We start from the raw sequence: 14,293 nt of genomic DNA, 5'->3' as shown, positions 1-14,293 counted from the left end.
ACACCCAGAGACCCGTCTGCTGAGAGGAGACTCATCCCCGTCCGTCTCCTTGCTAAAAAAGAAAAAAAAAAACTTTCCTGCGACCAGGCTCTTTAAGACCACGTGTTTGCAAATCCGTTGGTGTTTGTGATGGAATGCTTTGTGACACCCGCAGGGTGAGCTTTGACGAGGGCAGGCAGTGGACCCAGCACAGCTTCTCCTCAGTGCCTTTGTTCGTCGACGGCGTCTTGGTGGAGGCCGGGGCTGACAATCAAATCATGACGTAAGTACTCAAATTACAAAAAAATTCAAAACAAATAAATAAATAGATAAATAAAAAAATAAAAAAAAGGGGGGGGGCGGCGTTGGGTTGGATAAAGAAGGTTTAATAGGCTTGTTTTGCTTTTTTTCATTTCTGCCCTTCTGGGGGGCGAGAAAGTCATTGGACAAATGAAAGGTGAAGGGCCTTTTCTCCATTCCGCTGAAAACCTTTCCAGGTTAAATTTTCCACATCAGAGGGCGGAAAACAGAGCGGGGACGTCGGAGGAAGGTGTCAGGTCAGGGCTCGGCAGTGTTTAGTCTTCATTAAGCCACATTTCCGAGGGGAGAAGCGCCACCTCTGCACCTCTGTGGATATTATCATCTGACTAATGGGTTCCGTCATTGGAAGTTACTTGTCCAATGGACCCCTGAACCTGAAACCTAGTACATGAAGGGATGGTGGCAGATTTGGGGAGATTTTTCTGGAGTTTGATATGAACGTGAGGATATTTTGGCTTGTGATGGCTTTAATCGTTTCTGTTTTTGTCTTATTTAAGTGCATTTCTCCTCCTCCCCACAGCTTTTTTGGCCATTTCAGTCACCGCTCCGAGTGGCAGCTCATAAAGATTGATTACAAGTCCCTCTACAGCAGGAAGTGTACAGAGGAAGACTATCAAACCTGGCACCTGCACAACCAGGTAGGGAAAAAGCAGAGGCATTGCAGCACAAGGCGTTAACGCGGAAGGTGCTGACTGACGACGGGCTCTGCTTCCCGTTTGTTTCCCGGCAGGGCGAGCCGTGCGTGATGGGACAGAAGCAGATTTACATGAAGCGCAGGCCAGGGAACTACTGTATGCTGGGAAGGGACTACTCCAGAATCCTGTCAGCCGAGTCCTGCATCTGCCGAGCTCATGATTTCGAATGGTAAGGCGACAGACAGCTATTCCTCTGACGGCCGTCGGGGGGGATTACGTCTTCCTCCATTGTCTGTGAAACGGGTGCTTCATTAACGATGACGCTTGCTTGACAGCGCTGCCACACTGGTGGACACGCTCCTTTCAGCTGAGATTTCTTTTATTGAATTTTTCAATTTGGTAGAATTTTGTGCAGCCGCCAAATACGAGTGTTCAACACTGCGAGGATGCGACTCCGCAGGTAATCTAATGAAATGCTTGTGGATTAATTGCTGCTCGTAAAGCCTGAAATTGCTCCGACTGTGTTGGAGGGTCGCTTGGAACACTGAGGTGTCCAGCCCGCACCCCTACCGCTACCCCATCAGCTTGCCTCCTCAATCCACTCAGATGTGCTCTGTGGGTCACTGTGAAGCGTCCAGCTCGTAGAAATTTCAATCAATATTAGCTTACGCACCATGATGGTGCGAAGCGGCTCCACAGCAAAACCTGCTGTGGAGAGGACAATGACCCCGACTCGTAGCTTGATTAAAATTGAAGCTAATGACAGTCATCAATGTCTTGTCAAAATTAACATTTTGGTTGTTTATGGCTTTCTGTATTTTCCTAGATAAGCACTGATAAAATAATGTTATGCTTTTCTTAAAATCTATTTGATTAGTAGTTTTGCAAAGCACATTTGCCTCCAAAGTGAGACATTCATCACTTTTCAGCTAGATGTCAATGCTTTCAGACTGACACCCTGAAGTTTATCAAATCAAGTTTGTGCACAAACACAACACAAGTGCAACTGACAAGACTTAAGTTTATCGAAATTGCTCACCAAGTACAATAGTCTAATTGAGTCATTTGAGTCACTGAGCCAGTCACCGCACAGGCGAGCTCCACACACTCCCAGAGCAACGCAGTCATTCGTCCACTTTGCGAGTGTGGCCGAGACTACTGAGAGCAACTGAGTGATTTGTCTGTTCGCAGCCCAGCCTCCAATCAAGGAGGAAAAGTGGGAGCTGAACTGAAGCAAGACAGCAGAGCTGTTGCCTTTTCCCACAGGGCTCACACAGCCATCGACTGGCTGTATTTATAGAAATGCAGTTATAAAAATCAGCCGCACAACAGTGACATGTTCGGCTGGTCTCCTCTTTGCAGTTAGCCAGCCAGCGAGCGGCAGCGGGCAGCAGTCAGCCACGGGGTTCAGAGTTAGAGGCGAGGAATCATAACTCTTGAGTCAGTAAAACGACTCTTTGATATTATGTGAGTCCATGTGCCGTACGTTCATGGCCAGCAACCTGATATTCAGCTCTACAATACAACTGTTGGCGAAACAGAAAGTGCTAAAAACTGTTGATTGATGTTTGTCTAATAAAAAAAAGATTAAGCTGGAAAAAAAAGAAATATGAAGTCGCTGATTCAATTTTTTTTTTTCCTCAGTGGATTGATTTTATTTTTTCTTTCCGCTGTGGATTGATTTTGTTTTTTCTTTCCGCTGTGGATTGTGTCATCTTGAAATAATTAAGGAAGCAAATCCGGAGAAAAGAACATATCTCTTATGAAAAAACAATCCAATGCTTCATTCCAGAGGCCAATTTTCAGCCCTAGCAATAGATCCGGTGTGGTTGTGCCGTGCACGTTTCTGGCTAATTCGCTCCGTTCGCTGTGTGTTCTTTGGCTGATCTGATAAGTTCGGAATCATTTTACACAATTTGCTCTCAGTGTCGGCGCCCGTCTGCCTGCGAGTTCGCTTTAATTGTGCCGAGATGATGCGGGGGGTGTGTAAATAGTTTCAATTTGTATGCAAATGCTAAATGGCTGTATTTTTTTTTTATCTTGTAATGACAGAGAAGCGGAAAAAAAGAAAACACGGCAGCAGTTACGTAAACGATGTTAGCGGAAGGTCAAAGAGTGAATGCTAATTAGTTCCCATCGAACTCCAGCAAAGTTTGCTCAGTTTTCCTCCTGCGTCGCTCCCTGTGATTATCTCATGCATGTCTAACATTTTAAAATGAGTGTTTAGAAAAACCAGTGGAGCTTAAAAAAAAAACATTCTGTTAACTTAATTCCAGTAGGTTTGGAGAGCCAATTTTCCAAATGAAGTGCTGCGGCAAGACGGAGATGCAAGCGCTGCAATTTCACCACTATATTGGATAAACGGGGGCAAAAGAAGAGATTAGAGCAACAAAGTCGGCCGGCTGTTGTGTGGAACACCATTATCAAGTTCTCACTGTAAACACGGGGTGGCTACAATATGGGATTCTACAGTATGCACCACGTCATTTGAATTTCACTGTTAATCTGGTAAAATGGCAGCAACAAAATAAATGCCTCCTCAATCAAAGTGGTGTTGGACATCTGACACTCAGATTAAATAGTCAAAGTTTATTGGTCTAAATTGAAAATCAGTCAGCCTTGCGTTACTTGCGCATGAACAGTCTTCAGTCCCTCACTTTAATGTCCAATTGCTTGGTTGCACAAACAGCTAATCAGCCAATCACATGGCAGCACCCCAATGGCTTTAGCCATGTGGCTATGATTTACAGAAAATGATGAATTATAAGAGAACATAGGGGGCGCTGTTGATGTCAGGGGTCAGAGGTCAGACTGGTTGGAACCCAAAACCAGCTAGATTGAGTATGCTGACTGAAATGTGCATTCTTTCTACTAAAATTTCAAATTTCAAAGACTTATTGGCCCAGTTACAAAGCGTCAATAGTCGTTCTTATCCATGACGTCCATTTAGGTTAATTATAAATTTAAATGTGGCAGCTGCCCACCACTGTTTCATGCATAATCTCTTCACCTCTTCATCCTATGGGGTCACACGACCCAATGCAGCCAATATTCCCGCCTGACAGCTCGCTAACGACTCAGCACTCATCGCGGAATCGAACCTGACTGCCAGAGTTTATTCTCAATCTGGATTGCTGATCAATTGATTAATCAATGTCAAGCCAATGATTGGATCAGACACTTTGCGTCGGGCGAGGGTCACGTTGTGACTGGAAACCCCATCAGGCGTCAGTCAGCCAGTCCGTCTGTCCTTCGGCATCAAACGCATTGAGGCGTCAGTCAACGACGGCCCTAATCGATACATCAGAACTGCGGAGCTGCGGTGACGGAGGGGGAGATGAGGCGGAGATGTGTGTTCTTTTCTCTGGAAAATTGGCTGAGGTGTGTGTGTGCTCTGTTGTTCCACAGCGATTATGGATATGAGCGCCGCACTGACGGGAACTGCCGGCCGGCCTTCTGGTTCAACCCGTCGTCTGTCTCCAGGAGCTGCAGCCAGGGCCAGAACTACTTCAACAGCACCGGGTGAGTCAGACAGTCAGTCAGTCAGTCAGTCAATGTAACCCGCGCTGCCTTGTGTTTCTGGCTCTTTTGAGAAACCGACCTGCCATTTCCTTTTGAGTGGAGTTGTAAAGCCGCATGAAGCATCTCGGTTAAAATGCAATGGCCGTCCAGTGTGTGCATTGGGATGGGGGAAAAAAAAACAAAAAAACCCGTACATCCACGAGAGTAGTGTTTATGCGCACATAAACAGGACTTGCTGATGGCAGCACGGGCAGAATAGTCCAGCTAATAGCCCTTCAAGCTCTGTGTGGGGGCTCAGCTGAGAGGAAACGGTTTCATTCCCATCGATTTGTACTGTACAGTATGTGTTTGTCACAGACCACAGAGTCGCACGTGTGGTTGCGGATAATGTAGCCGCTTAGATCATCCGAGTTTTATCTCTTTGATAATCTTGAGGAAACTAAACGTATCAGGACCAATTAATGAAACTGCGTCATGTGGCAAAAAAAAAAACCAAAAAAACAAAACAGTAGGTAGGAGATCAATCAAAGTCAGTTGCACTGAAGGACAGAGCACCTTGTATAGAAAGTGGCAATAAGGAATCTATCCTCTTCCTTCAGTTGATAGAGTATATTATCTATTATCCATCCAAGGTATTTGCATATGTGCACATGTATATTACATAGTATCTTATTGTCACCCAACAACTTGACTTTTCGAAACAATCAAGTCAATTACACAGCATTTAGCGCCATCTTGCATCTGCTTATCACAGACAGTGTTGGCTGCCTCCACTGCGGCTCTCTAAGATTCCTCTTTTTCCCTGCTAAGGTTTTCTTTTAAAGTTCCTCCTCACCTGGTTTGAAGGTCCAGGGGTGGAAGGTGTTGCATCTGTAGAGAATATGAAATCCTTTAAGGCTAATAGGATTTGCGAACCTGGGCCACACAAAAAATATTTGATTTGAATCTATTGTGAAAACACTATGTGGGGACCACTGGTGTTACACAGCTTCTAAATATCATTTCATTTCATTTTAATTATAATAAAATGTTTCGTGCCATCTCGGACCCGCGGTTCTAAAAGGAGGCCAGTACAACTTCAGAACACGCTGTTTATGGAAAGGGAAAACTCACAACAACACCATTTGACATAAGTTTGTGTCAGTGATCATTTTTTTTTATGTTTTGATTTGTCCCTATTAATCACAGAAAAAGCAAAGCAAACATTGGACACGATAGTAAAAGAAAGGTTGAATCAGATGCCTTTTCATCAGCCTGGCAATATAAAAATAATCATAAGCATAAAACCTGGCAGGCAAAAGAGGTAAAAAGGTAAAAAGTGATTCTCCACCAACAAAACCTCTGGTGTCCTCGTGTCAGTGGCGCAAATCTTCAAAACGTGAATTAAAAAAAAACATTAATGGAATCACACTCAATTTGTGACACTCCAGCTAAACGTAGCACCCAAATGTATGATCATGATCTCAAGGTTAAAGTCCGTGGCCACTGGCAAAATGCGTGGGTTTCAAACACGGTGCATCAACAAGCTTTAGAGTTATTTTAGTGTCAGTGAGAGATTTTTAGAGCCTCACAGGGGACGGACACCTTGTGAGGCTTAAAAACCACGTTGGGAGTGTTTAAATTCACCGGCAGCTGCGATTAAGCTTTTTGCGAGGTGCCAAAGCCTCGTGGCACTGATTGAGATTACAGTCTTCAGCGCAGTGCGCTCCTGAAACCGCACTGCGCTGGGCTGATACGCCTCTCGGCTGATTCGGCAACTCGGGGTTCAGGTTGCAGCTCACTGAACCACTGGGAGTAGCTGAAGCCATTGTTTTTTTCTTTTTCGACAGCATTTAAAAAAAAAAAAGGTTTAGAATACCTCTTTATTTCCATCCCTCTCCAAGGTACCGCAAAGTGGTGCTGAACAACTGCACTAAAGGAGTCAAAGAAATGTACACAGCCAGGAAGCAGCAGTGCCCCAACAGGCCACCGAAGGGACTCCTGCTGAGCACCAAAAACGGCAAACTGACCGCTAACCTGGGCAGCAACGTGACCTTCCTGGTGCACCTGGATGAGGTGAGGACGCCACCGACATGCACTGGAAGTGCCTTTGTAACACACATACAAGAGCAACAAAAAAACTTCAGAGCAGTAGAGGTGAGAGGGTAAACCCAGGTGGCTATTGCTAGCTACAAAGATGCTTTCAACGGGTTTAGATTTTAAAGGATGTATTGGCAACAAAACACACCTGTGTGATTTGAGTGATGTAAATTCCTTTTGAATAAAACTTGCATTTTCATTCACCAACATTAACTGTTCATATAGAAAAAATGCAGTTTCATCGGTAAGGAGGAGTTGTCATGTTACACAAACAGGACTGACAGTAGACCTGAAAGGAATTTTGCTCTGCATTGAATGACTTCACCCTGATAGTAGGGCTGGTAGAAGAAATATGTGGGATCAGGGGGAGATGTCAGAAAACTAGAATTAGCATTGCATAGCATGAAAAATGTATATATATGTATGTATATATATATATATATATATGTATATATATATATATATATATATATATATATACATATATATATATATATATATATATATATATATATATATATATATATATATATATATATATATATATATATATATATATGTATGTATGTATAAAAACATTAACACAAAGTACCTGAGTGTCTGTTCAGCGCATTTTTAAATAAAACAAGCAAGATTCATAAGTATCAAGTCTGAAAAGATGAATAGATCTTTTTAGCAAGCTAGCATGCTAACCTGTGTTCCTGCCATGGCAAACAACCTACATCGACTCTGTGTTTCTCATGGTTAGGGCATTGACAGATGAAGTTCTGACAGGAAGTCTTGTTCTAGTTTCACGGAAAGCCTCGGGAAGACAGACTCGCTCTCTCCAAACTTCATTATTAAGTCAAATGCTTTCCAATCAGCAGCGCAATTTAAACGTCCGGGGCAGAAGTGCCACCACCTCCTCCGCTGTTTAGCGAGAGGCTGCAAGCTGGAGCGCTCATTACCAGGAAACTGCTTCGCGCACTACCCGGGTATTTATGGCTCTGCCGTTAATAACTGCCGACATTAGCCACTGGAGTGTTTTTCCCGCCGCCGCAACAGCTGAGGGTAAGTACGGCCCCTCTGGGCTTTGGCTCGGCCTGTATTTTATCAGGTTACCGCGGCACCACGACTTCTGTTTTTCTTCCATCGTGGAGGCTAATCATGGGATGGAGAGTGAGGAGTGAGGCGATGGGTGGGAAGAAGAGGGCTGACTGAAGAATCCCTGGGGCTTCATTGCTATTTGGGAAAATATGCTGAAGAATTTAAAACTTTAATTTATATTCATGAAGCTCGCCAGGGCTGCAGTTCTTGTGGAGATCTCATGCTCCTAAATATTTAATAGCTGGAAGTCTCACATCCGCATTTAAGAATATGTTTTTAAAAAAGACAAATCTTAGAAACTGTGAGGGAGGACAGATGTTGATGGATATTATACTGATCCACCAAGAGATTTATTTCAAAATGATATTATTTTTTATTGAGAATCGCCTCCCGACACAGAGTCGGTGAAGGTGAACGCAGTCTTCTTCAGTGAAGAAAAGCTTAAGTGGAGGACGGAAAGAAAGAGAGAGAAAGAAAGAAAGAAAGAAAGAAAGAAAGAAAGAAAGAAGGAAAGAAAGAAAGAAAGAGCATCAAGCTGAACTTTCGTAAAGAGCTCGGTGGAGTGTTGAGTGAGAGGCGGCCGAGAGAAATCAAGTCAATTTCAAACAGTTGTGGAATTATTTAGCGAGCGGTTGGTCTTTGTGAGTAAAAGCCAGAAGCAAAAATGAAAATAAGTGGCCCCGTAATGGGAATAAAAGTCAGCAAACTGACTGCATCAACTGCAGCTGGGGAAAAAAATCATTGTTTTTTTTGGCTGTCACAAGAGGACACTACACAGTACTGCTGCTGCATATACCGAATAAACCAACAAGCTCCTATGAACTCTGCAGCATTCAGGAATGTCACTATTAAACCTTCAACTCAAACTCCCTGGATTTTATGCTGATAGTGCATTTTTTTTAATTTAGGGCAAACATATGTCCTTTTTTCCACGGTCATGTCCTAAAATTATGTCCATGGGGGATTTTATGAAAATTCCTTCCAAGTGTAGAGGCTTTTCCTCAGCGTCTTCTACATTAATTCAATGCATTTAAAATCTAATACTCATAATAAAGTGCTGCACTGGGCCAGTGGCATTGTTAAGCGGGACCTGTCACGGTGTTAACCATGCATGCATCATGCACACTCCTGCTCTCAGCTCAAGAGGAAAACGGTCTGTGCTGCACTCTCACATCAAGGAAAATTCCAGAAACGTAAATGTAGTTTTTACGGATGAATTGTTGAAAAAGTACCGGCTTTTTCATTGCGGTTGTGACCACTATGTTTTTTTTTTTTGTGTGTAAGGCTTAGAGTTAGGGTTTCAATTCAAAGAGGAAATGGCAGAGTGTAGCCTTGTTGGCTTTTCAGAATATGGTCACCCTATTTTAACTATTAGACCTCCAGTCCAACTGTGGCTGCACATTGGTTTTCTATATAAGAATATACATAGGGTAATAAGGGTCTTGTTTCTAGTTAGCTGCCATCTTACGCAGCCATTTTGTTTTTTAAGGAACACTGCCTGACAGTGGCCTAAATTTTTGCACACCGGACCTTAAACGCAGGCAGATTCCACTCACACCTGAACAAGTGTCTTTCCCATCTATCTGAAGCCCCAGTGGGCCCCATAGGGGGCGCCGGTGAGGTGCTGTGCAGCTGCAGCCCTGATGTGTTTGGACGTGGCCGGCCCGTGGAGACGCGTCTGTACAAAGAGTGACATTTAGAGAGACAGGCTGGCGTCGGCCTCATGCAGATTAGCAAAATCCCAATGTGGCTGACGCTGAGAGTCGGCGCCGGCGCAGAATGGACAACAGACCCGTAAGCAGGCGAGCGACATTGCCGCCGCCGCCGCCGCTGCCGAGGCCGTGCGGGTCTTGATGGCACGCCAGCTCATTACAGCGGAGAACAATAGCCGCGCTTGTCATGCCCCGCTGTTCGCCGCCGTCTATTCAGCGCCGCCATTTATCCCGCGGATCATATCTTGGGCAAAGTGGCACGAAATGAGCCGCCAAAGGTGCACAATGAGAAGGGGGGAGCAAATAGAGCAGCGACACACATAAAGCTAACGTGGCATTGTTTGTGTTTGCGGGCGCACTAGCGTAGTGACAAACGCGGATCCCGGGAGCGCGGCACTAGAGTGCGCCGAGGGGAGGTTTGGGACGCTGCCTTCGCAAGGCGTGAGAGGAGACGAGAGCTCTGAGGCTGCGGCGGTGGCAGCTGAGGCCGACCACAGCCGCCCTGCGTGCTGATCCTCGGGTCACGCCAGATGTGAATCCCAGAGGACAGAGTGCAGGCGGCTGAGGGCTCGCACACCATGCAGGGGGCAAGCAGGGTGGCTGTGCAGGGTGTGCACGTGCACAATGCACACAGAGGCTCTCTGCAGGTCCACTTATTTTAGTTTTTTTGAGACATTGTTTAAATATATATATACACACACACACACATATCATTATTATTATTATTATTTTTTTTAATTCACGGAGAGTCATGCAAGAAGTGCGTTTCTCAACTGGTGAGTTGTGACCCAAAAGTGGGTCGCAGGTGTTTTGATTGGTACGTGGCTTCGTGGGTTTCCCCTAAATATATGCATTTAAAGAGAACATGTTGGCCATTTATTATGCGGGACACAAAGTTCAATTCAATAATTTCAATAATGTATTAACTGGTCATGATAGAAAGTGTTTTTATTTACAAGTTTTTATTTTTGTGAATTAAAGTTGGGTCGCGATTTCATGATGAGGAAAAAAATGTGGGTCCTTAGACTCCACCAGTTGAGAACCGCTGTGCTAGACGTGGTTCACGTTGCCAATATTAGAGGGGCCCTATTATGGGCATTTCCAGACATAATATATTTTCTAAGAATAAACCAGGTGTGTTTGGTCAGAGGTTTGATGTGTTCAGGTCTTACAAACGAAGAGGCTGTTTTGGCTCTGTCTCCCCCCTGGCATACCTGCTTCACCAGCTGCTCACTGCTAGCGCTAACTAGCAGGGAAGATGGCTGATAGCTCTCCTGCAGCATTGCCACGCTTAGTTTTAATTAAAAAAAAATATATATATATATATATAAAAGAAAAGTCTGTGGAAGCAGTACTATGATAATCAGGTCAACTTGTGACATAGAAAGACCTCCAAAATCCGAACGGCTCGTTTCAGCACAGTAATAAGGAAAAAGTCAGCCCATCTAGAAATGTGCAAGTTGTCATTTTCTGTACTTGCTGTGTTAGTTGGCTCTCCAGTAAGACAAAATGTTAAAGAGCAGAAAATGTCAGTGTCTCATAATAGGAGTTCTTGAAAGACAATGAGGATAACTGGGTAATCCACGGATACTGCAGACTGAGTAGGAATATAAACTCATGAAGTCACTGCAAACTGAGGCTAGCTGTCCTGTATCCTTGAATAATCGTTGGGAGATTTGTGTTTGTTTGTTTGTTTTAATTATAAAGTTAATTTTAATGTTTACCAAAATATGTGTGTTTTGCAAATGAGTATTTACTTAATTTGTGCATCGCAAATACGCTTTTAGTTTGTTCCTTTCACTAAACTCCACACACAAACCCGCTAATGCCCCAGCGGTAATACGCGTTCAGTCAAAAAGAAAATTCAATGAACGAGGAAGCGTTTTATCTAGTCAGTGCAATTACATCCAAGGGCTTTAATTCGAATAGCTTTTGTTCACAACTTGGATGAGGTTGAGCGCGCATCGTCGAAGGACGAGCTCCGCCGATCTGACGGAGGAACAGGGAAATCTTGTGAATTTAAATGTTTATTTCACTGGGTTTTTTCCCCCTCCTCAGGGCGACTCCATTCGAACCAACATCCAGCTGGATTTCGGCGACGGCACGGCCGTTTCCTACTCCAACCTGAGCTGGACTGAGGAGGGGATCAAGCACGTGTACAAGGCTGCCGGGATCGTCCGCGTGACGGCGCTGGCTGAGAACTCGCTGGGATACGACGCGACCACACTCTACCTGCACGTCACAGGTGGGCAACAAGCACTGTCCAGACTGGACGAGATGTTAAAAACGACGGAGCCATTAGCAGAGTGTGCCGACCAGGATCTCAGCTGCATGATTTACTGCTTTACCAGATAAAGAAGGGGGAAAAAATGAATTTGTTGTTCTGGTTGTCGCAGGCAGTGCCTAAATGTGTGAAATTTTACAGACAAAGTTTCAGGCGGCGGTGGCAGGCGTGAAACCTCGAGCAGACCCGGCTGTTCAGTGGCCTCACTAATATGTAGCCTTAAGTTCCTCCGTGTCAGGTGTTGGTGGACTCAAATGCACGACAACCACTGATGCAGTTTAAGATGTTTATTGAAGCGGGGAGGTCGGGCAGTCCAGGGTGGAGAACCAGTGCAAGCGGTGGTAGAGGCAGGCGGGATCGGCATCGGGGACAGGCGGAGGTCGATAACAGCGAAAGGATCCAGATGGGGCAGACGAGGGACGTAGTCAGAGCCGAGCAGGGTCGTTACTGGGGGATCGGTCCGAGGACGAGGCAGTGTCGAAGACGGGCTGTTGTCAACCGGGGAACGAAGGAGCAGAAGAACAACAAGGAGACAGGCGCTGGATTACTGGCACAAGGCAAAATAGATAATCTGGCAACGGGGGAACACGGGAGACTGGTTAATAAAGGCAGTGCAGATCACAGGCGCAGATTGTTGGCTCGGAGACCGTGACACTCCGGAATGGAGCCCATGGACAGACCAGAGGTTGCAAAAGTATTTCTGTACTTAAATATCCAGTGTGTAATATTTGGCTTGATTTATGATTTTTATATTGGTAAAAGTTTAATAACATATATACACAAATAACATATATACACAAGAATATACATAGAGCAAGGGTCTTGCTCTCAGTTAGCTGCCATATTGAACGGCCATATTTTTAAGGGAGCCGGTGTGGACGATTCTTAATTTCTTAATTAGGGTAAATACTTGCGTCTTCAAATAAACCAATGAAGAAGGTGGACGAAGTATCCAGGTTTGGTACAGGCCACTGTAGTTCACTGGCAAGCTCTTAAGGGGGGGTGTAAGAGTCTAAAATATAACCACCTTATCTTGCCATTTCTTCTTCAAAATCTCCAAATACTACACACTTGCCATTGAAGAAAAAAAATATGGATACTGAAAAATACTCTGGTATAAGCATAAGTACTGATTCAACTCCTTTACCCCAGTAAAAATAAGAAAGCATAGGTTCAAAAGTGTTCCTAGGTTTGTTTTCTCTTCAATTAATAAAACAATACATTCATTGACAAGCTGAGGTGCTCTAAAATAATCTCTCTCTAAAACATAATCCAATTTTTTATTTAACTACACAACAGCAGAGTTCTTAATAGCTACACTTTAAGCCACAACAACTATAATATAATAAATAAAATTACCTTTAACCCAAATATCTTTGAAACTTTGGGTTATGTAACATAACAAAAAACAAACAAAAAAAAAAACTGTGAGACACATTGAAGAAAAATCCTTCTGCAGGTATTGACAGTTTCAAAGGCGGCGAAGTGAAGCAGGGCCTCGAGGCTGCTCCCACTAATTGCCAGTTATCTGAGAACACAGCAGCTGAGCAACGGGTCACGTTAAGGTGCGGCAGCACATACAGATCAGTTCATCGAGGCGCACTTTTGCTCTGCCAGCGATAAAAGGGTGGATCGTGTAACGCCGTTCGCGGAGGTCAAACACAGTTCCCCGGTCTATTTACTCGGTTTGCCACTTGTACGTATTTTACACATGAGGCTGAAGAATGCTGAAGAAGGATTTTTTTCTCAGCTCAACATATTCAACATCTAAAGGCTCTCCATCCTACACGCACACACACGCACACACACACAAAAGGGATAAAGATTAGTTCTGGTTAAAAAGGCTAAGCGCCAACAGACGCCTCAACCAAAGCACGACACAAAATTTAAGTTGGAGCATTTTTTTTTTTTTTTTTTTACTTGATTTTTTTTCCCCCGCCAAAAAGTGATGCTTCATCCCTCCGCGGTCGGGAACTTTATCCGTAAGATTAGTGTAGAGCCCGCTAGACCCCCGTTAGGCCCTATTAGGGTCTTAGTGGGGGAGTTTGGCAGATCAGCCAGAAGGTATCATGTCAAAAAGATGCGTGTCAACAGTTGCCAGCAGGAAATTCCTCTCATGGTTGTGCAGGCCGACGCAGCCATTAATCTCTGCTGTTGCAACTACACAGGTTTCTAGAGAACATCAGAAAATCTTTTTTTTTGAAAAAAAATGATTGGGATGCCATTCAAAATGGGCTTCCTGTTTTTTTGTTTTTTTTTTGATTCTCATCAAAAGTAATGGGACAAGCCAGATTGAACTGCAGTGTCTCTCTGGGGATTTTGACAGTCTATCGACTTATTCCTGTGCCGTTGTTGGGGTTTTTGTTCTTTTCTTTTTTTTTGAACACCCAATTTTTTTTTGCCTTGTGTTCATGGGTTCCTATCCATTTCTCATCAAAGCCTTCGTTTTGCTCTACCAGCATGTGCTCACTCTGTGTCTGTAATACCCAGGGAAAGCAAGCATGTGTTCCTGCTCTGCTGTGGCAGTTGTGTTTCTTTTGGAGTGGCTCATTAAGTGAGTTTTCATGGAACATAGAACTGGTACCGCAGCTCACCGTGAGCGTGAGAAGTATAGAAAACCAATAGCAACAAACGTGGCTGTTATCGTTTTCACAGCCACAGCACTGTTCAGTTAA

At 44.2% G+C, this 14,293-nt stretch overlaps 1 protein-coding gene across 1 annotated transcript in view; it reads left to right on the top strand.

Annotated features, from left to right (window-relative positions):
• Positions 1-14,293, top strand: part of sorcs3a (sortilin related VPS10 domain containing receptor 3a) — a 176,335-nt gene that overhangs the window by 144,026 nt on the left and 18,016 nt on the right. The window contains exons 14-19 of the mRNA XM_076035191.1: positions 155-262; positions 821-938; positions 1,031-1,164; positions 4,344-4,457; positions 6,341-6,512; positions 11,393-11,579. Of these exons, the coding sequence (XP_075891306.1) occupies positions 155-262; positions 821-938; positions 1,031-1,164; positions 4,344-4,457; positions 6,341-6,512; positions 11,393-11,579 (833 nt within the window). The remainder of the gene's footprint in view (positions 1-154; positions 263-820; positions 939-1,030; positions 1,165-4,343; positions 4,458-6,340; positions 6,513-11,392; positions 11,580-14,293) is intronic.

Source organism: Nelusetta ayraudi, unplaced genomic scaffold (assembly GCF_046127955.1).
Source record: "Nelusetta ayraudi isolate G7.1 ecotype Tasmania unplaced genomic scaffold, CSIRO-AGI_Nayr_v1 ptg000004l, whole genome shotgun sequence".
Taxonomy (NCBI): Eukaryota; Metazoa; Chordata; class Actinopteri; order Tetraodontiformes; family Monacanthidae; genus Nelusetta; species Nelusetta ayraudi.
Note: the sequence above shows the minus strand (reverse complement) of the source record. Positions and strands in the feature narration are given on the sequence as shown.